The sequence below is a fragment of the Sceloporus undulatus genome, chromosome 5, assembly GCF_019175285.1.
Source record: "Sceloporus undulatus isolate JIND9_A2432 ecotype Alabama chromosome 5, SceUnd_v1.1, whole genome shotgun sequence".
Lineage (NCBI taxonomy): Eukaryota > Metazoa > Chordata > Lepidosauria > Squamata > Phrynosomatidae > Sceloporus > Sceloporus undulatus.
In genome coordinates this window covers 10,275,981-10,293,655 of record NC_056526.1, presented here as the reverse complement: position 1 = coordinate 10,293,655, position 17,675 = coordinate 10,275,981, and the positions used below count along the sequence as shown (strand labels likewise).

Here is a 17,675-nt window from a genome sequence, read left to right as displayed (position 1 = left end):
TAAAGATGGCTGTCATATTGTCTCTCAGTCTTCTATTTTCCATTCTAAATAAGCCCAGCTCCCCTAGTTGTTCCTAGTGCTTGGATTCCTTGTGAAAACATGAAGGAACACTTGCAATGTCTTCATTATCTACTTTAAAGTTGTGTAAATAATCTGTGGGTATTACTGTTGTTTTCTTAATGTAAATCTGTCTTTGTACTTTCTTCCTTGACTTTCTTCAGTAATCATTCCATCTGCTATTTTTTGCTAGTAGTAGAGTGTTATCTGCATATATTAAATTGTTGGTATTCCTTCCTCCAATTTTCACTTCTCCTTCCTCCAAGTCAAATCTATGATATGGTCAGGTACAAGTTAAACAGATACAGTAAGGTAAGAAAATGCAACTTTGCCTGACTCCTTGTCAATGAGAAACCATTCAATTCCTCCATATTCTGTCCTGAGAGTAGCCTCTTGTCCTGGGTACAGATTGTGTATCAGAATAAAATGCCACGGCATACAGATCAAACAAAATTCTAATCCATCCATAGCCATCATTTACAGCAGTGGCTTATCTTTCTTTCCTCAAAAAAGAAAGGAAGGAAGGAAGGAAGGGAGGGAGGGGAATCTCCACCATCTCCAATAATAGTAATAATACTAATACTAATACTAATAATGCTCCCCCCTCAAGCATAGGCGAAGCAGATGCGTTAAATCTGTGAGTTTTAAGTTTCATCAATTATTTGATACTTATTCCAAATTCTCAATAAAAGTCATGCTTTACCTAATAAAACTCTTTTTAAATGAGACTTTACGAAAGGTACACAGTCTTCTCACATACATATATAGACACTTTACCCCAGGCACTGTTCGATTCTCAGTGCCAGCTAAATGAAATAGGCCTGTACAATTACAGTGAGGACTCTGGAGTAGGTTTTCAATATGAAAAGGCAAATGCCTGTGTGGGGAAAAAAATACCTACCTTATTTAGCATGTCAAAACAGCAAAGGGAAAGGAAATCTATTTGTTACTTTGCATACAAGAAAATATTTAAAGCAGAACAGAGAAGGGAGAGATGAGATTTAGGCATACCTATGGTAGACCCTGAGTTCTCAGGGAGAGGTATCCATGGTATTAGAGAAAAAGAGTTTCAAGAAAATGTTTTTATCCAATCTCCCCCTCATATGAGATGGACTAAGTCACAAGTTTTCCCTAGAAAGGAATCAGTATCAAGGAGGGAAGTTTGCCATCCTTTAATCTGACAGCCCAGCAATTCATTTGCTCTCTGCCAACACCAAAGTTGACAATACTTTACTTTTCTTAACCATGGTTAAGCACTTGGAGTAAGCTCACAAATTATGATTTGTATTAATCATGCTTAGATCTATTTTCACTACATAAACCATAGTTGGTAGTTTATTTGCTGTTTCAGATTTTCTGTTTTGCCTCATATCAAGCAACTCTTACTGAAGTCCCCCTATCTACTTCCTTGAGCTTTGGCTTATCAAAATGATCTATGATTTTTCAGTATGTGTTTAAGGAAATAGTCCATGGTTTGTAGCCTTGAAACTTTGGCCTGGAGAAGACAGGCAGGAAGGAGCAGCCTGAGGCCACTCCAGCCACAAATGGGTGGGGACTGTGGCAAAGCAGATTTCCACCACTGGCCCCAACCCATGCCACCAGGAGCCAGATTATCCTGGCTCTTTTTTGCTCTGGTCAAAAGGACCAGAGTGTGGCGTCACAGTGGCTTCAGGACACTGTGGGTATATGTGTCATGTAAACATCACATCCCCACTTCTTTTGAGCCATCTGTTCTGGGTCCACAGTTACTATCCCAAAGTTGTTAACTACGTGTGTTAGGCATTCCTGCATCCCCACTGCCTCTGCCCTGTCCTCAGAGGGAGAGAAAAAGAGTCAGGCACAGCTCTATCATACCCAGGTCCAGAAAAAGGTGAAATGCCCTCCTTCCATCCCAGCTGCCACTGTCCTGAACTCAGGAGGAGAGAAGAAAAGGCAAGCCCAGCTAGTCCTAGAAGCAGATGAAAGGCCCTCCATCCATCCTAATTGTTGCTGCCCTGGTCAGAGGAAGAGAAGAACTGGATTAATCTACTGAACATAATCCCAACCCCACTGTCATTTCTTTTTCCTTGCATGTTGTGTTGTATTTAGATTGTAAGCCTGATGGCAGAGAACTGTCAAATTAACCATTGATAAGATGCTCCGAGAGCCTTTGAGGCTGAAGAGCAAGGTATAAATACTTTAAATAAATAAATACATAAATAAACCAGCATGGAAAAATTGGTTTGAGTGTTGAACTATGACTCTGGAGACAAGATTTCAAATCCCTGCTCAACCACGGAAACCCAGTGGATGACACACCCTCTGTTCCCTCAGAAAACCCAGTGATAGGTTTACCTTAGGGTTGCTATAAATTGGAAATGACTTGAAGGCACCCAACAACAATTTGATGACAATTCATAATAATATAAAGCAAAATTGGCTAAACTGTACCTCCCATACTTTACATCAATCATTAGATGATGTGACTCATTAGAAAAGATGATAATGCTTGGTAAAGTGGAAGGCAGTAGGAAAAGAGGGAGACTGAATTACAAATGGATAGACTTGATCAAGGAAGCTACAGCCCTGAACCTGTAAGATCTGAGCAGAACTATTGATGACTGGGGCACTTGGAGGTCTCTTATTCATAGGACTGCCATAAATCAAAGTTGACTTGATAGCAAATGAGAATAAAAGATTGGGATATTCTATCATAGGATGCCAATAGTGTTTTCACAACCAAAATATACGCAGTCATTGTTTCAAAGATGGAGGGGCTTCTCTGTCAAGCAGCATTATACTGAAGTTAGACAAAAATGTCCAACACCATGGTCTGCATGGCATTCAAAAAGGATAACTGATTAATTTTGCTTTTTGGCAAGATATTCTGGCATTTATCAAGAATATAAATTAGCTGAACCCAGAATTCATGGCCACCAAAGAAATGGACAAACTCTATCCATAACAAGTTTATTACCATTTATGGGCTGAAATATCAAAATATAAGCAACAAAGAAAAATTGGGGATGAAATCAAGATGCCAGCCACAGATGCTGGCAAAACATCAGGAAGAAACTCTTCTAGAACATGGCTACATAGCCCAGAAAACCCACAAAAATCTGAGTGTAGTAGTATTTGCACATGCACAAGTATCCTCCACTGTCTCTGCAAGATGTCCAAGGGTATTAAAAGAACTGGCAAATGTAATATCGGAGCCATTGGCAATGATCTTTGAAAACTCCAGGAGAACAGGAGAAGTCTCAGTAGACTGGAGGAGGGCAAACGTTGTCCCTATCTTCAAAAAGGGGAAGAAAGAGGATCCAAACAATTATCGTCCAGTTAGTCTGACATCAATACCAGGAAAAATTCTGGAGCAGTTCATTAAAAAGAGAGTCTGTGAACATCTAGAAAGCAATGCCATAATCACAAAAAGTCAACACGGGTTTCAGAGAAAGAAGTCATGCCAGACAAATCTTATCTCATTCTTTGATAAAGTTACCACCTTGTTAGATGAAGGGAATGCTGTGGATATCATATATCTTGATTTCAGTAAGGCCTTTGACAAAGTTCCCCATGACATTCTTGCAAACAAGCTTGTAAAATGTGGGCCAGACAAGGCAACTGTTACATGGATTTGTAATTGGTTGAACCCCAAAGGGTGCTCAACAATGGCACCTTTTCATCCTGGAGAGAAGTGACCAGTGGAGTCCCACAGGGCTCTGTCCTGGGCCCAGTACTGTTCAACATCTTTATCAATGACTTGGAGGAAAAAATTGGGGGAATACTTATCAAATTTGCAGATGACACCAAATTAGGAGGAATAGCTAATACTCCAGAGGACAGGATCAAGATTCAAAATGACCTGAATAGACTAGAAAGCTGGGCCACAGCTAACAAAATGAACTTCAACAGGGAGAAATGTAAGGTACTGCACTTAGGGCGAAAAAATGAAATGCACAGATATAGGATGGGGGACACCTGGCTTAAGGAGACAACATGTGAAAGGGATCTAGGAGTCCAAGTAGACCACAAGTTGAACATGAGTCAACAGTGCGATGCGGCAGCTAACAAGGCCAATGCAATTTTAGGCTGCATCAATAGAAGTATAGTGTCTAGATCAAGGGAAGTAATAGTGTCACTGTATTCTGCTCTGGTCAGGCCCCACCTGGAATATTGTGTCCAGTTCTGGGCGCCACAATTCAAAACGAACATTGAGAAACTGAAGCACGTCCAAAGGAGGGCGACTAAAATGGTGAAGGGTCTGGAAACCATGTCCTATGAGGAAAGCCTTAGGGAGCTGGGGATGTTTAGCCTGGAGAAGAGAAGATTAAATGGTGATATGATAGCCCTGTTTAAATATTTGAAGGGATGTCATATTGAGGAGGGAGCAAGCTTGTTTTCTGCTGCTCCAGAGACTAGGACCCGGAACAATGGATGCAAGCTGCAGGAAAAGAGATTCCACCTCAACATTAGGAGGAACTTCCTGACAGTAAGGGCTGTTTGACAGTGGAACACACTTCCTAGGAGTGTAGTGGAGTCTCCTTCCTTGGAGGTCTTCAAACGGAGGCTGGATGGTCATCTGTCGGGGATGCTTTGATCTGGATTTCCTGCATGGCAGGGGGTTGGACTGGATGGCCCTTGCTGTCTCTTCCAGCTCCATGATTCTATGATTCTAATATAAATGAGTTACGCTAGTTTAGTCCTACCGCCACTATATAGGGCTCCTTGGTACCATCCCTCGCTTTCACAATGTGGACTAGAAAAAGAAACATGAGTATAGGCTATTTTGTTGTTGCTGTAATGTGCCTTCAAATCAACTCCAATTTATGGTGACCCTACAGTTTTATTGGCAATATTTTTTAGAGATGGTTTGCGTTTGCCTTCCTCTGAGATATGACTTGCCCAAGGTCACCTAGTGGGATTTCATTCCTAGTCCAAAACTGAAAGCATTACACCATCTTGCCTCCCACAGACTATCTTAGTCATTCATTGCTAATTACATCTCGGAAGGCTGATACAGATGCATATTTTCATCACATAGTGGGTCTAGGGATGTAAATATTCACTTATTCAATTCTCACTAACACAAACAATTGCAAACATTTACTCTATGCTGAGCAAGATTCTGACAGTATTTATGTAATTTTGAAAAAAAATTGCATTTCAAGAGCAATCATCATCATCATCATCATCATCAGCAGCAGCAGCAGCAGCATTTTTCCAGTCCAGGATTTGAGGTGACTTACAACAGGTAAAACAAAAGTAGTTTAAAAAGTTACCATATGAGAGTTACAAATGTAAAAAAGGATTTCATCAGTCTGTATAAAGGCAGCAAAGAGGGCACCAGTCTAAGGTCTCTAGGAAGGGAGTTCCAGAGCCTAGGTGCAGCCACTGAGAAGGTCCTCTCCCATATCCCCCCCCCCCCCCCAGAGGTACCAGTGAAGTTGGTGTGATGGAAGGAAAGGTTTCCTTAGAAGATCTCAACATATGGGCAGACTGACATGGGAGATTACAGTCCCGGGACCTGAGCCAAACAGGGCTCATTTCATTTGTGTAAAAGTTGTTTTGTACCAAATACAGTCGGTCCTTCTTATACACGGAATTTTTATACACAGATTTAAGCATACACGGTTTGAAAATGTTCCAAAAAAGTATAAATTTACCTTGATGTTCCATTTTTTATTAGGGACACCATTTTGCTATGTCATTATACTTAATGGGACTTGAGCATACACGGATTTTGTTATACACAGGGGATCTTGGAACCAAACCCCAGCATATAACAAGCATCCACTGTACAAACTCTGTGTGCCAGTACAGCGTCGTGGGGCTTTTTTTGGGCCAAAAATGTAATCTTTTTTGCAAGGTACAGTGTTTTGTGCTTCTCAAAGCTTTTCTTGCAAAAAAAAAAAGTTTCAAAATATGGAAAACAATCAGAAATACACAAAAAAAATCTTGTAAAATGTTGAGAATCACTTTCTTAGCAAAGAGGAGGGAAACTGCAAAAAATCTTTACACCTCTGTTAGGGACACTTAATATGGCAAAAAGAGAACATGAGGTAAATATAGAAGAATACTGTGAAAGTTGTATACATCATGAACACAAAGCTGACACACAGAGACCTTCCTAGCAGCTCTTTTTCTCTCAAGAGCCAGTCCTTCCAAGATTCAGTTAATTTGAGGTTGAGGAGAAACACAATACTAATGGATTTTTAATAATCCAAAAATCACTGTTGCATCTATCCAGGCAGAAAGTGAATTACCAACTAAGCAGAAACACAAGCACAGAGAAATAATACTGTCTCTTTAAGCAATGGAACTGACAAGTCACATCAGATAAGGCTTACTGCATACTGCCAAAAGGTACAAATCTGCAAAATGTTTGTATAAATCTCTGGTGGTTATTTGGTTCGCATTTCAAGGCAATGAATCACATGTTGCTTGCATACCTTCTCCAACATTTGCCAGATGAAAACTGGGACACATATGGCCAGTCAGCATTAGCGTATGGTCATGATGACAAATGTTATTAATGAGGAAGAACACACAAGGTAGGAGATGCTGCAGCAGTCAGCTTTTGCCTGAATCTACAGGGAAAGACAAGATTTAGCCCCCTAATTCCACCTCCCCCTTGTTGAGTTAGGCCCAGTACAGACCGCCACTTTGCAGCAGCTTGGGGCCAAAAATAGGGCTCAGGAGAGCAGAGCATCCGCATATCCTGCACTCTCCCGGTACCATTTTGGCACGTGCATGTTCACATGCTGCATGCACCAATGGCATGCCTTGTGCACCATGTCCAAATGGTATGGTGCACAAGAGACGTCACCACGCCACTCGAGGGTGCTAATGGCACCTTGGCAGTAGCGTGGAAATGAGCTTTGTTTCACAGCTCCTTTTTTGAGCGGATCGTTGCCGTTCCCATGCAATTGCACTGGCAACGATCCAGAGGAGAACTGGCCGGCCTCTGGCCACCCTTTTCTTCTCATCTGTGCAGTCCCATAAGTTAGAAAATAGTTTTGCACTTTGAAAGTTTGCAGCAATTGAAATAAGCCAAGGAGAAAAAAGAAAGGTGGGAGGAGGAGAAAGAAACTGGGACATTTTACAAGCAATAAAATCAGGACAATTGGAAGATATGTGCTTGCATAATCCATTTTTATTCCTAGCGACATGTGTCTACCTTTTAATTTTAAACTGAGGAAAGACTTTAGAATGAGATTAAACTTATTAAATGAAAGGTAGAAAACTGGAACATATTGAAGAAATGCTTGAAGATGTCATTTTTATAAAGGCTTTGAGAACTTTATTCCTAATTGATTTCTAATGTAAAAAGGACAGTTTGTGTGTGTGTACGTGCGTGTATTTTACTGTATCTATCACCAGTTAATTGCCAGCCAAAATTAGATTAACAATATCCTGTGTAATTAAGAATCATCAGCTACAGATCTCAAAAGCTTTATCCCACAACACAGTAGATCAGCTGATAGACTGCTAAATGTTTATGAAATGGTGCTGGAGAAATACGGCTGTGTTCAAGCCAAAGACTGTTTCTGCTTTGTATTATCTTCTTTACTCCCCTCTCCATCCTCCCCTTTAGATGAAAAAGAGTAAGCACACCTTTGTGACTCAATATATATATATATTTTAAAAAATAATAAACCAGAGAGGTGTCATGCACAGACAATCATTAACTGGTGAATAAACAGAAATAACTTCAGATGCCTTGTTTCCAATTGCACTAGAGTGCTTTGTGATACAGATGAAGCTATCAAAAGACTCAGAAGTCGAAAAACCAGGGCAAGAGAGACAATTTGTATGCAATAAGACTTTGCCTAGCAAGCTGCTCTCGAGGGGAAAAAAACTGCAGTAAAAAACAAAACAAAAAAAAAGGGACAGGTAAAATCAAAATGTTCAGCAAAAGCAAAAGCAAGACCAAACTTTTAATCAAAAGCTTGATTTGTTCCACTCCTCCGAACTGCAGCATAAAGAGAAGCGTTGGGGGGGGGACCTAAGATGGTTAATCAGTATTCTTGCTAAATGTTTGTTAAACAGGTTGTAGTATAATTGCAATGAGGATATCATTGTTTTCATGTTACACATTTTCATTCTGAATAAATATTAATCTGAAATACAATATTCACCAGACACCCTCTCCCCTACCCTCACAACATCCACAAAGCTAATTAAAAATAGCCTGATGGAGTCATAATTATTAAGCTGCCACAAAATGAGACATCTTTTTTTTTTTAATAAAAAAGTTTTATATGTGTTTTCTGTTTTTCTGGGACTACAGCATGAACCAATGGATTCAAATTACAAAAGGAGAGATTCACGTAAACATCATCACCACCACCACCATCACTATTATTCCTATATGTATAGTCTCTCTTTTTCTTCATCTAGGACTCAAGGAAGGTGCCTTACAAATGTTAAAACAGATATAGAGTAAAACATTAGTTCATACAAATGTTTTTTTTTTAAAATTGAACATTGGGAATAACTCATTTTTTTAAACTATAAGAGCTATTCAACAGTAGAATATACAGTCAGCCTTCCACATTTGCAACTTTGATTTTTGCAGATTTAATTATTTGCAGGATTGATTAACATGTTCTCTCTAGGAATCTCAACTCTGCATGACTCAGCATGACTCTAGTGGAAGTTGACCATGCTGAAGGACCTAGAGATTCCTAGAAAAAACACTTCTCTAGGCATCTGTAGGTCCTCCAGCATGATTCTATGATCAACTTCTGCTGGACATTGACCACAGAATTGCACTGGAAGGCCTACAGATTCCAAGAGAGGTGTTCTCTCAGGAAGAAGAAGAAGAAGAAGTAGTAGTGTTTTGTTTTGTTTTTATTTGCAGATTTCCACTTTCATGGGGATCCTGTCCTCCTAACCTCAACAAATGTGGAGGGACCACTGTACTGTCTTGGAGGCTGGTGATCTTTCCTACTGTGGAGATCTCTGAGCAGAGGTTTAATGATCATCTCTTAGGAGTGCCATCACTGCCCTGTGTATTCTTGCATGGGAAGGTGGTTGAACTAGATGGGCTTTGCAGTCCTTTCCAATGCTTCTATGATTTTTTTAAAAAAATCATCAGTTGCTTTGGCAATGGGAGACTTGAGCATTTATAAGCTGCAGATCTGCTGAACAATCATGATTTACTGCTTATAAAGTGCAGGGTATACTTGACACAGTGATATTACACAAATAATATGAACTTTGGAACAAGAGGAGGGTTATACATTGCAAAACATGGCATGTAAGCCTGTCTAGTGTTGCTTCATCTCCAGCATGAGCATCCAGATAATCTCAGTAGCCTTGAATGTCCAAGATCAGCTTTGGTTGGTGCTCATTCCTGGATAGGGACATACAGGTACTTGCCACTGTGATTCATGATCTGTAAAATAAGGGTTAGACTTCTGGAGAATTCTGTGCATGGGACTGCCCTTGCATCTTGTTCAGAAGTGGCAAGTAGTACAGAAAAAAGCAGATGGAATGCTTAATGAAGAACCAAGTTACATCTATGCTGAAAGAATTGCACTGGCTGCCTAATACCCTCGGAACCATGTTTAAGACCAGCCCTATGCACCCTATAACCAAGACATCTACTTTCCCCTATATATTCCACGTTTACTGCTGAGGTCTTCAGTGACTCATGGGTCATTCTGCAACCAATGGAATGCCATCACATGACAACACAAATGCAGGTCTTCTCAGTGGTGGCACCCACTATTGGGAATAGTTTCCTCTGCATGGTCAAGGCAACAGAGACTGTAGTACATTTTAAACCTTTGCCAAAAAAATCCAAAATAGGCCTTATTGGGTTGATAACTACCTGGTTTGTGTTACATATTGGAGTGTTTTAAGTATTTATTACCTTTTAGAATTTCTTTTAAAACATTTCATATTGTTTCCTAGGCTGTAAAGCAGTGAGTTTATTTTATCAAGTGAGATAGATAGAGCTAGAGAAAAGCCAACATAGTTCAGAAAGCTTCATCCATCTTCCTAGGATGTCATCTACAATAGCCTTCCCTGACCATTAGCTATGATAGGGGTGAATTACAGGATTTCTAGTTCATTCAATAATGCTGGAGGGTAGCAGGATGTGGAAGGCTATTTTAGAACAGCAACAAGATGTACATGAAGGATTCTGATATGGAAGAAACTTATCAATAGATCATTGAAGTCTTTCTAGTGGACTACCAAGAGATACAATCCATATGTTTCAGGAATCATGCAGAACCAGTGAATTAGAGGAGATAAAATATCTGGCTCCTCTTAATCTTTTAAATTTCTATTTAAAATAATTCTTCTTAAAAGGGGGCAACATATTTTTTTTAAAGAATAAAATTCCACTACTAAAAAAAATATAAAACGTCCATAGAAAGCTAGAAGAGGGAGGATTTTCTTTTGGAGAAAAAGTAGTCTGACAACATGAATGTGGTAATTGGATGTGATTGATTTTATGGAACCCTAAACATTCCCTCTATAGTGAAGAAAACTGATTCCTGATTTTGCAGGTACTCATCTGAGTCAACTGATGAACATTGGTTAAAAACAGTTCCCGGAATGCCACAGTGTTTTACTTTATTTATACTTATTTCTGTCCAATTGCATCTTTCAGAAAAAGAATGTTCTGAAATAAAAATGAACAGAATAGTTGCCTGAAGGTGTCTTGCTGTTTTAGTGGCTTCATCCAATGCTTTTAAAAAGTACTAACCAGCCTGCCAAATGTGCCATATTTCTACTTTAAGCATGGCATATCTTATCACGCTCAAGTAGGAAGACACACAATTTTGCTTCTGGCCAGAACGGCTTGTAATGGCATTTAAAGCTTTAAAGAGCTTGAGGCCTTGATACTTGAGGGAATTCCTTTCCTTATGTGTGCCTGCCCAAGGATTCAAGTCTGCTGGGATGGGGGGGGGGTCCCCTTTGTCCCACTGATGAGGTCAGTACTTTGCCTTGGAACATGGGAGAAGGCCTTCTCAGCAATGATCTGAATCAGTCCACCAGAAATTATTCATTCATTCAGTACCAGTACCTCTCACCTTCACCAGTTACAGCCTATGCCTACATTGGAATAATCGTACGTGGGCTGGTTAGAGGAATCGTAAAATGAAAAACTGAATACAGCAGGCCTCACGTGTTCTGCTGCAAGACATCTTAAGTTACATCTAAAGTCATTCTTTCTTTAGTCAGCCCCATAACAGTTTGAGACACAGAAAAATCAAGAATAATAAGAACCTGATTTTTTAAAAAGGAGAAATGAACCCAAATAATGGCTAAATTCCATTTGTGGCTCCCTTGGGTAGACTGTCTTAGAACCATCAAATCAAGTTGGTCTCACTTAGCACAGCACTCAGTGATATTGATAAAAAAAATAACAATATTCTGCCAGGATGGCTACCCATGATAGTTCCTCAAAGAGATGGAGGTATGATCCAAGTGTCATTATTCAAAAGGTGAACACACACATATTTCTTTGTGGTTTATCCACTGTCAAAGAGATTTTACTCATTTTTTTTAAGCACTGGGGAAATAACCTCTGCAGAAGCAACAGAGATGACAGGAAAATCCTTCTGTATATCAGGCCAAGTAAATTGTCTTGGCCAGGCCAAGACAATTTACTTCATAAGATACCATCCTCTACCTTCCCATTCCATGAACCAACTGAATTGGTCTAACAGTGGGATATTTCTTCAGCACAGCAATAAGACAGTCTATAGATTGCCTGTACCTAAGGGCAAGAGGATAGTTTAGACAGTGGATAGCAAGCCATATGGTACAAGTTCTTTACATCTTGCTCTGCTTTCCAGCATTTTCTTCTTAAGGAGACTGGTTTATTCTATCTGATGGTAGGATAGACCCAGTATACACCTACAACCAACAGTGATGAATCTATCCTTCCACCTTCAACCTACTAGAAGAAGATTCATTACAAAGGAATCTTGGAACACTCTTCTTTCTACAGCTCAAACAATGCACAAAAACCCACAGATGCAAATCCAAAAACAAACAGAAGTTGCAAGTTAACCATTCCAAATCCTAACCTGGCAAGAATACATCAAGGATGTTCTTCCTTCAGCAATGCACCATCAATTAAAAACATTTTTTAAAAATCATGTACTATTCCAAGAACCCACACCACAGCTGCTTATGTTTGGCATGGCAAACGTTCTCTCTCTTTCTTTAACACATATTTTGTAACTATTGTTTCTTATACAAATGGCCCCCCCCCCCCCCCCTTTAAACCTCTGACAAGCTGTCTTGGATGCTTCAGTTAGAGAAGCTGTACTTCCCTTCAGCAGCTCCCCAAAGCCAACACACAGATTTGGTTTTAGCAGAACAGCTTGCTTACCTTGGTAATGTTCCAGACAACTCTGTGGCAGTCTCTCTGCAGAAAAAAAAAAAGAGAGAGAGAAGATACACAGAAGGGAAACTTCGTTAGTATTTGAAAAAGCTTAATCCTAATGACTTTGGGAAGGTTAACAAGAACTTAAGACATATATTTAAAAAACAGCCAGTTTTAATTAGGGACGCTTCCAAACTTCTCTGCATTCAAATGTCTCCCCAGATTTTTGACGTACCAAAGTGGAACAGATACATTAGGAAACCTTTCATGTTTCAAAAAATTTCCAGATTGTGCACATGCACAATTTTAGGTGCTTTTAGGTGTTTTTTTAAAAAGAATAACTATTATTCTAAATGCAACTGTACACACGGCCAAGGATCGATTCTTTTTGTCCTGTGTTTTTGCTATGAATAAGGCTGGTGATCTGCCTGGATAAAACACCAAGAAAGAAAGAGAGAAACTATTTATTAATCCAGTTCCAAACAGCGAACCAAAAAATTGTCTAATTTCTTTTGCTTTGCCTTCCCATGTTTTGTTTTGTTTTTAAACTACACAGAAAGAACCTTCGGGAAATATTGTAATTCCGTAACGATGTGGTAAAATGCAACCAGGGCATGCCTCTGTGAGCATAAAGTCATGTTACATCTCTTTTGTGCAGCATGTCAGCCAGCTATCTTATCACCTCTCAGTCTTCTCCAGGTTAAATTTAGTGAGCTCCCTCTTTACATGCTGCCATTCTGGTATTAATTTTTAAAATGACTGCACTTCAGCAATAGAACAGAAACTCAAAACAGAACAAAGGAAGTCAGGATATTTATCCGTCTACCCAAGTACCATCTACTTTGAATGGCAGCGATTCTTGAGGGTCTCAAGAAGAGCAAACTCATTCTCATCTCCTCCTATATATTCTTTTTAATTAGGTTTTAAGGACCTCCTACATGGAAAGCCTTCAGTACAGTCGAGCTGGCTATATGACCACCAGAGCAGTCCTCAGACAACACTGGCTGTTCGGCTTAATGACAGAGATGAGCACCACCCCCTACAGTCAGTTACAACTAGACATTCATGTCAAGGGAACACCTTTACCTTTACCTTTAAATGGAAAGCATAGTCGTGCCATAGAACTATAGTTCCTCCCATCACCCAACTAGCAGAGCAATAAAAATTGGGAACTATTCTACATTACTCCACATTTTAAACAACTTGAAATTCTGCACATTAGTGCTGCAAATTTTTTACCATGAAATGTTTGAGAACACATGAATTTTTTTTTGAAGAACCTGCATCCAAGGCTACCATGAGTAACTTTACAAAGAGACCAGCATGATATACAACTATGTTAGTGAACTGTGACAATGTAAAACAGGGCACCACACAAGATGTTGTTGTGGTTGTTGTGTGCCTTCAAGTCATTTACAACTTATGGTGACAATAAGGTGAACCTATCAGTTGTTTTTCTTGGTAGATTTCTTCAGAGGGGGGTTGCCATTGCTATTCTCTGAGGCTGAGAGAGTGTGACTTGCCCAAGGTCACCCAGTGAGTTTACATAACTGAGCCAGGATGGCCTTTAATTTAATGGACATTCCTACTGTGGACAAGACTCACTGTACAGTGGGAAATACTCAGAGATATCACTAGGCAGGTGCAGGGGATGCAGACTAGACCTGGTGACATCCTAGGGAGGGGATGACACCATTGCTCCCCAAACATCTTCCTTTTGGCAGAAGCAAGCTGTGGTATTTGCTTTTGTTCATTTAAAACACTGGAACTCAGCAGAAAAGATGGTGCGAGTGGGGCTAGGCTCAATGGGACAAGAAAGGAAAGCCTCAGGTTTTTTAAAAAATTAAAATTAAAAATGTATTTTTATAGTTTTAAATTTCCTTTAAAAACATCACACCTTGCCAAACTTTCACTTTAACCAAATAAAACTATGTACATGCAAATACATTTTAGGCTGTGTGTATTTTAATGTAGAGATATCATTTTAGTTGTTTATATCACAACTATTGCCATTACATTCAGCGATATACGGGAATTACAATTTATGAGTAACATTCATACAAACCATTCCTAACAATTCTGTATGGTGTGGCATGGGAGGAGGTCCATGGCATGTCACACCATGAGTTGCCACACTGGGTGACACCAACCCTAGTGATGTCACTGGACATATTGTGCATTGGGACATGTTACACAACAACCACATTGCTGGATCTGTTTGCACAATGGTCTCGATAGGATAGCTATACCTCTGCTCTCCTTCTGAGAATACAAACATTGCACAATGGCACAATTCAACTTTATGTGATCATAAATCAGTTTAGTGTAGCTTCCGAACAGGACACAAGACAACATTTTTATGCAATTTCAGATGGTTACAGGGAAAGGTTTTTTTTAAGGGTGTGTTTGTAGTTTTTAATCTCACATTTACCTGTTATATTTTAAATGTTTTTTAAAAAAGTTTTTGATTCACAGCCCTGTTAAATATGATAGTTTATAGATTTAATTGATTTTAAATTACTTTTAATATGATGATTGATTTTAGCTATGTTTTCTTTTGATCCATATTGTAAACTACACTGGGAAAAATGTGGGATTATTAAAATAAATAAATAGGTAAATAAATAAATAACACATTGATTTTAATACAGACTCAACTACATGTGCAGATTAATCCATGTCAATTTTGCCTATATTCAGTCATACAGAAATTTGTTTCATCCTATTTTCTCATCAATATTTTTCTGATGCCCATGAAATGTTGCATATAAATACTTTTTGAAAGACACAGCTTTGAATATTCTTTTCCACAAATCCTGCATTTATAAATGTATTTTATCTAGGTGCACTGGTTCTTAAACATATTTCAGCATATGTTTTAAAAGGGACATTTTCTGGAGTTGAAAACTATATTCCAAAAATTGGAGATGTGAAAATCCTAAGGATAATTGGAAATTTCAAATCCTTAATTAGCCTGGGAGATGAAAATGCATAAGGATCAAATTCCACTAAAAATGCCAATGCAATGCAATTCTAGGCTGTATCAATAGAAGTATAATGTCTAGACCAAGGGAAGTAATAGTGCCATTCTATTCTGCTTTGGTCAGGCCTCACCTGGAATACTATGTCCTGTTCTGGACACCACAATTCAAAAAGGATGTGGACAAGCTGGAGCATGTCCAGAGGAGAGCAACTAAAATGGTGAAGGGTCTGGAAACCAAGCCTGATGAGGAAAGAGCTGGGTATGCTTTGCCTGGAGAAGAGATGGTTAAGAGATGATACGATAACCCTGAAGGGGTGTCATATTGAGGATGGAGCAAGCTTGTTTTGTGCTGCTCCAGAGTCTAGAACATGGAGCAATGGATGCAAGAAATAGGAAAAGAGATTCCACCTAAACATTAGGAGGAACCTCCTGACCTTAAGAGCTGTTTGACAGTGGAATTCCTTGGAGAGTGATGGAGTCTCCCTCCTTGGAGGTCTTTAAACAGAGGCTAGATGGCCATCTGTCAGGGGTACTTTGATTGTGAGTTCCTGTATGGTAGGGATTGGACTGGATGGCCCTTGTGGTCTCTTCCAACTCTATGGTACGCTGATTATCTGATTCTAGCATCTCTTTTAACAATCATGTATAATGAGATGGCATTGTGTGGTAACACCTCTGTAAACCTCTCTCCAGCAGGCCAATACTAATCTAGTCAAAAGCCCTCTCCCTAAGAAAGACCAGTTCAGATCACTGGTGTCATTACAGACATGCATGGAGTGCAGACCACACTGGATGACACCCTGGGGTGTGTGCATGTACACCTGCTGTCCCAGTACAGTGGGAAGGCTGGCATGATTGCTGGGCAAGCCACAAAGGGAATGATTCTCTTGCAACTGCACAGGGCTCTAAATGGCCCTCTAGAGGCTGTAGCACAGCCCTCAAGCACCAATGCTGGGAGGGCCAGTGCCTTTCATCTGGGGTCCAGTGTGTCTGCTCCCCTGGGAAACCATTCCAGACACAAAACAGCCCTCCAGAGGCTGCAGACCCCCCCCCCCCCCACACACACAAGAAGCAGTCTTGCAAGACAGTGGCAGCTCAGTCAGAGGGAAGGCAAGCAAGGCATGGGGGGAGGGAGGGAGTTGGAGAGGGTAGTGGGGCAGTCCATCCTCCTGCTGCCTCCCTGCTGCCCCTCCACACTAAGTGACACCAACCATAGAGATGCCACTTGAACAGATGTGATCTAAGCAACATCATGATAATAGCCATCATCTACCTTCTAGTAGTTTGTGATCTATACTTATTAAATACAGAGGTTCAACTTTTAGCTATTGCTGAAAAACAAAACAAAATTGATCCTCCATGAACATCTGTAATCTTAAAAATCTATCATCTAAACCAGTAGCAATTGACACTTCTTGAAAATTAACCAGGACAACCATCACCATTATGTTCTGCCTCCAAGCTTTGTAGGAATAGCTATTTGGCCTCTGGTGGAGAAAGGTTGCTGGATTTGATTGGTGATTCCCATTTTTGACTCCTCTGATGCTTTTGGATTTCAACCTCCAGAAGCCATAGCCAGCATGTGCTGTGGTGAGGGATTTTGGAAAAAGAGCTTGTACATTTTAAGAAGATTCAATAGTAGAATGTTTTGAAGCCATCCAAACCTGAGTAGTGATAGGATGATGGTCTGAAACCCAGACCATATTTCCTCCTTTACTCATTTATAGGGTGCATCTACACTCTAGAAATAATGCAGTTTAACTTTAAGTCCTGTAGCTCCTTCCTATGGAATCCTGGGATTTGTAGCTTTACAAGGTCTTTAGTCTTCTCAGCTAAAGGTGGATGCGACGGTCAGGAGCACCTGTTATCAGCTGATATGCCAACTGAGACCCTTCCTTGGCCGGGGGGACCTTGAAACCGTTGTACATGCTCTGGTAACCTCTAGATTAGATTTCTGTAACACACTTTACATGGGGCAACCCTTGTACCAGACCCGGAAGCTTCAATTAGTGCAGAATATGGCTGCTAGGCTGGTTACTGGATGTTCCAGAGCCAGCTATATAACACCAGTCCTAAAAGATCTTCATTGGCTGCCTATTCGCTTCCGGGCCGAATACAAGGTGTTGGTTATCACCTATAAAGCCCTAAATGGCTTGGGCCCAGGGTACTTGGAGGACCGCCTCTCCCCATATAATCCGCCCCGCACTCTCAGATCGGGTGAGAGACATCTTTTAAGAGTTCCAGACACTAGATGTGTTTCATCTCGGAGGGCCTTCTCTGTTGCAGCCCCACAGCTCTGGA

General features: G+C 40.1%; 1 protein-coding gene across 1 annotated transcript in view; it reads right to left on the bottom strand.

The window, feature by feature from the left end:
* CELF2 (CUGBP Elav-like family member 2) overlaps window positions 1–17,675 on the bottom strand; it is a 648,498-nt gene that overhangs the window by 503,998 nt on the left and 126,825 nt on the right. The window contains exon 2 of the mRNA XM_042470481.1: window positions 12,398–12,433. Within this exon, the coding sequence (XP_042326415.1) occupies window positions 12,398–12,433 (36 nt within the window). The remainder of the gene's footprint in view (window positions 1–12,397; window positions 12,434–17,675) is intronic.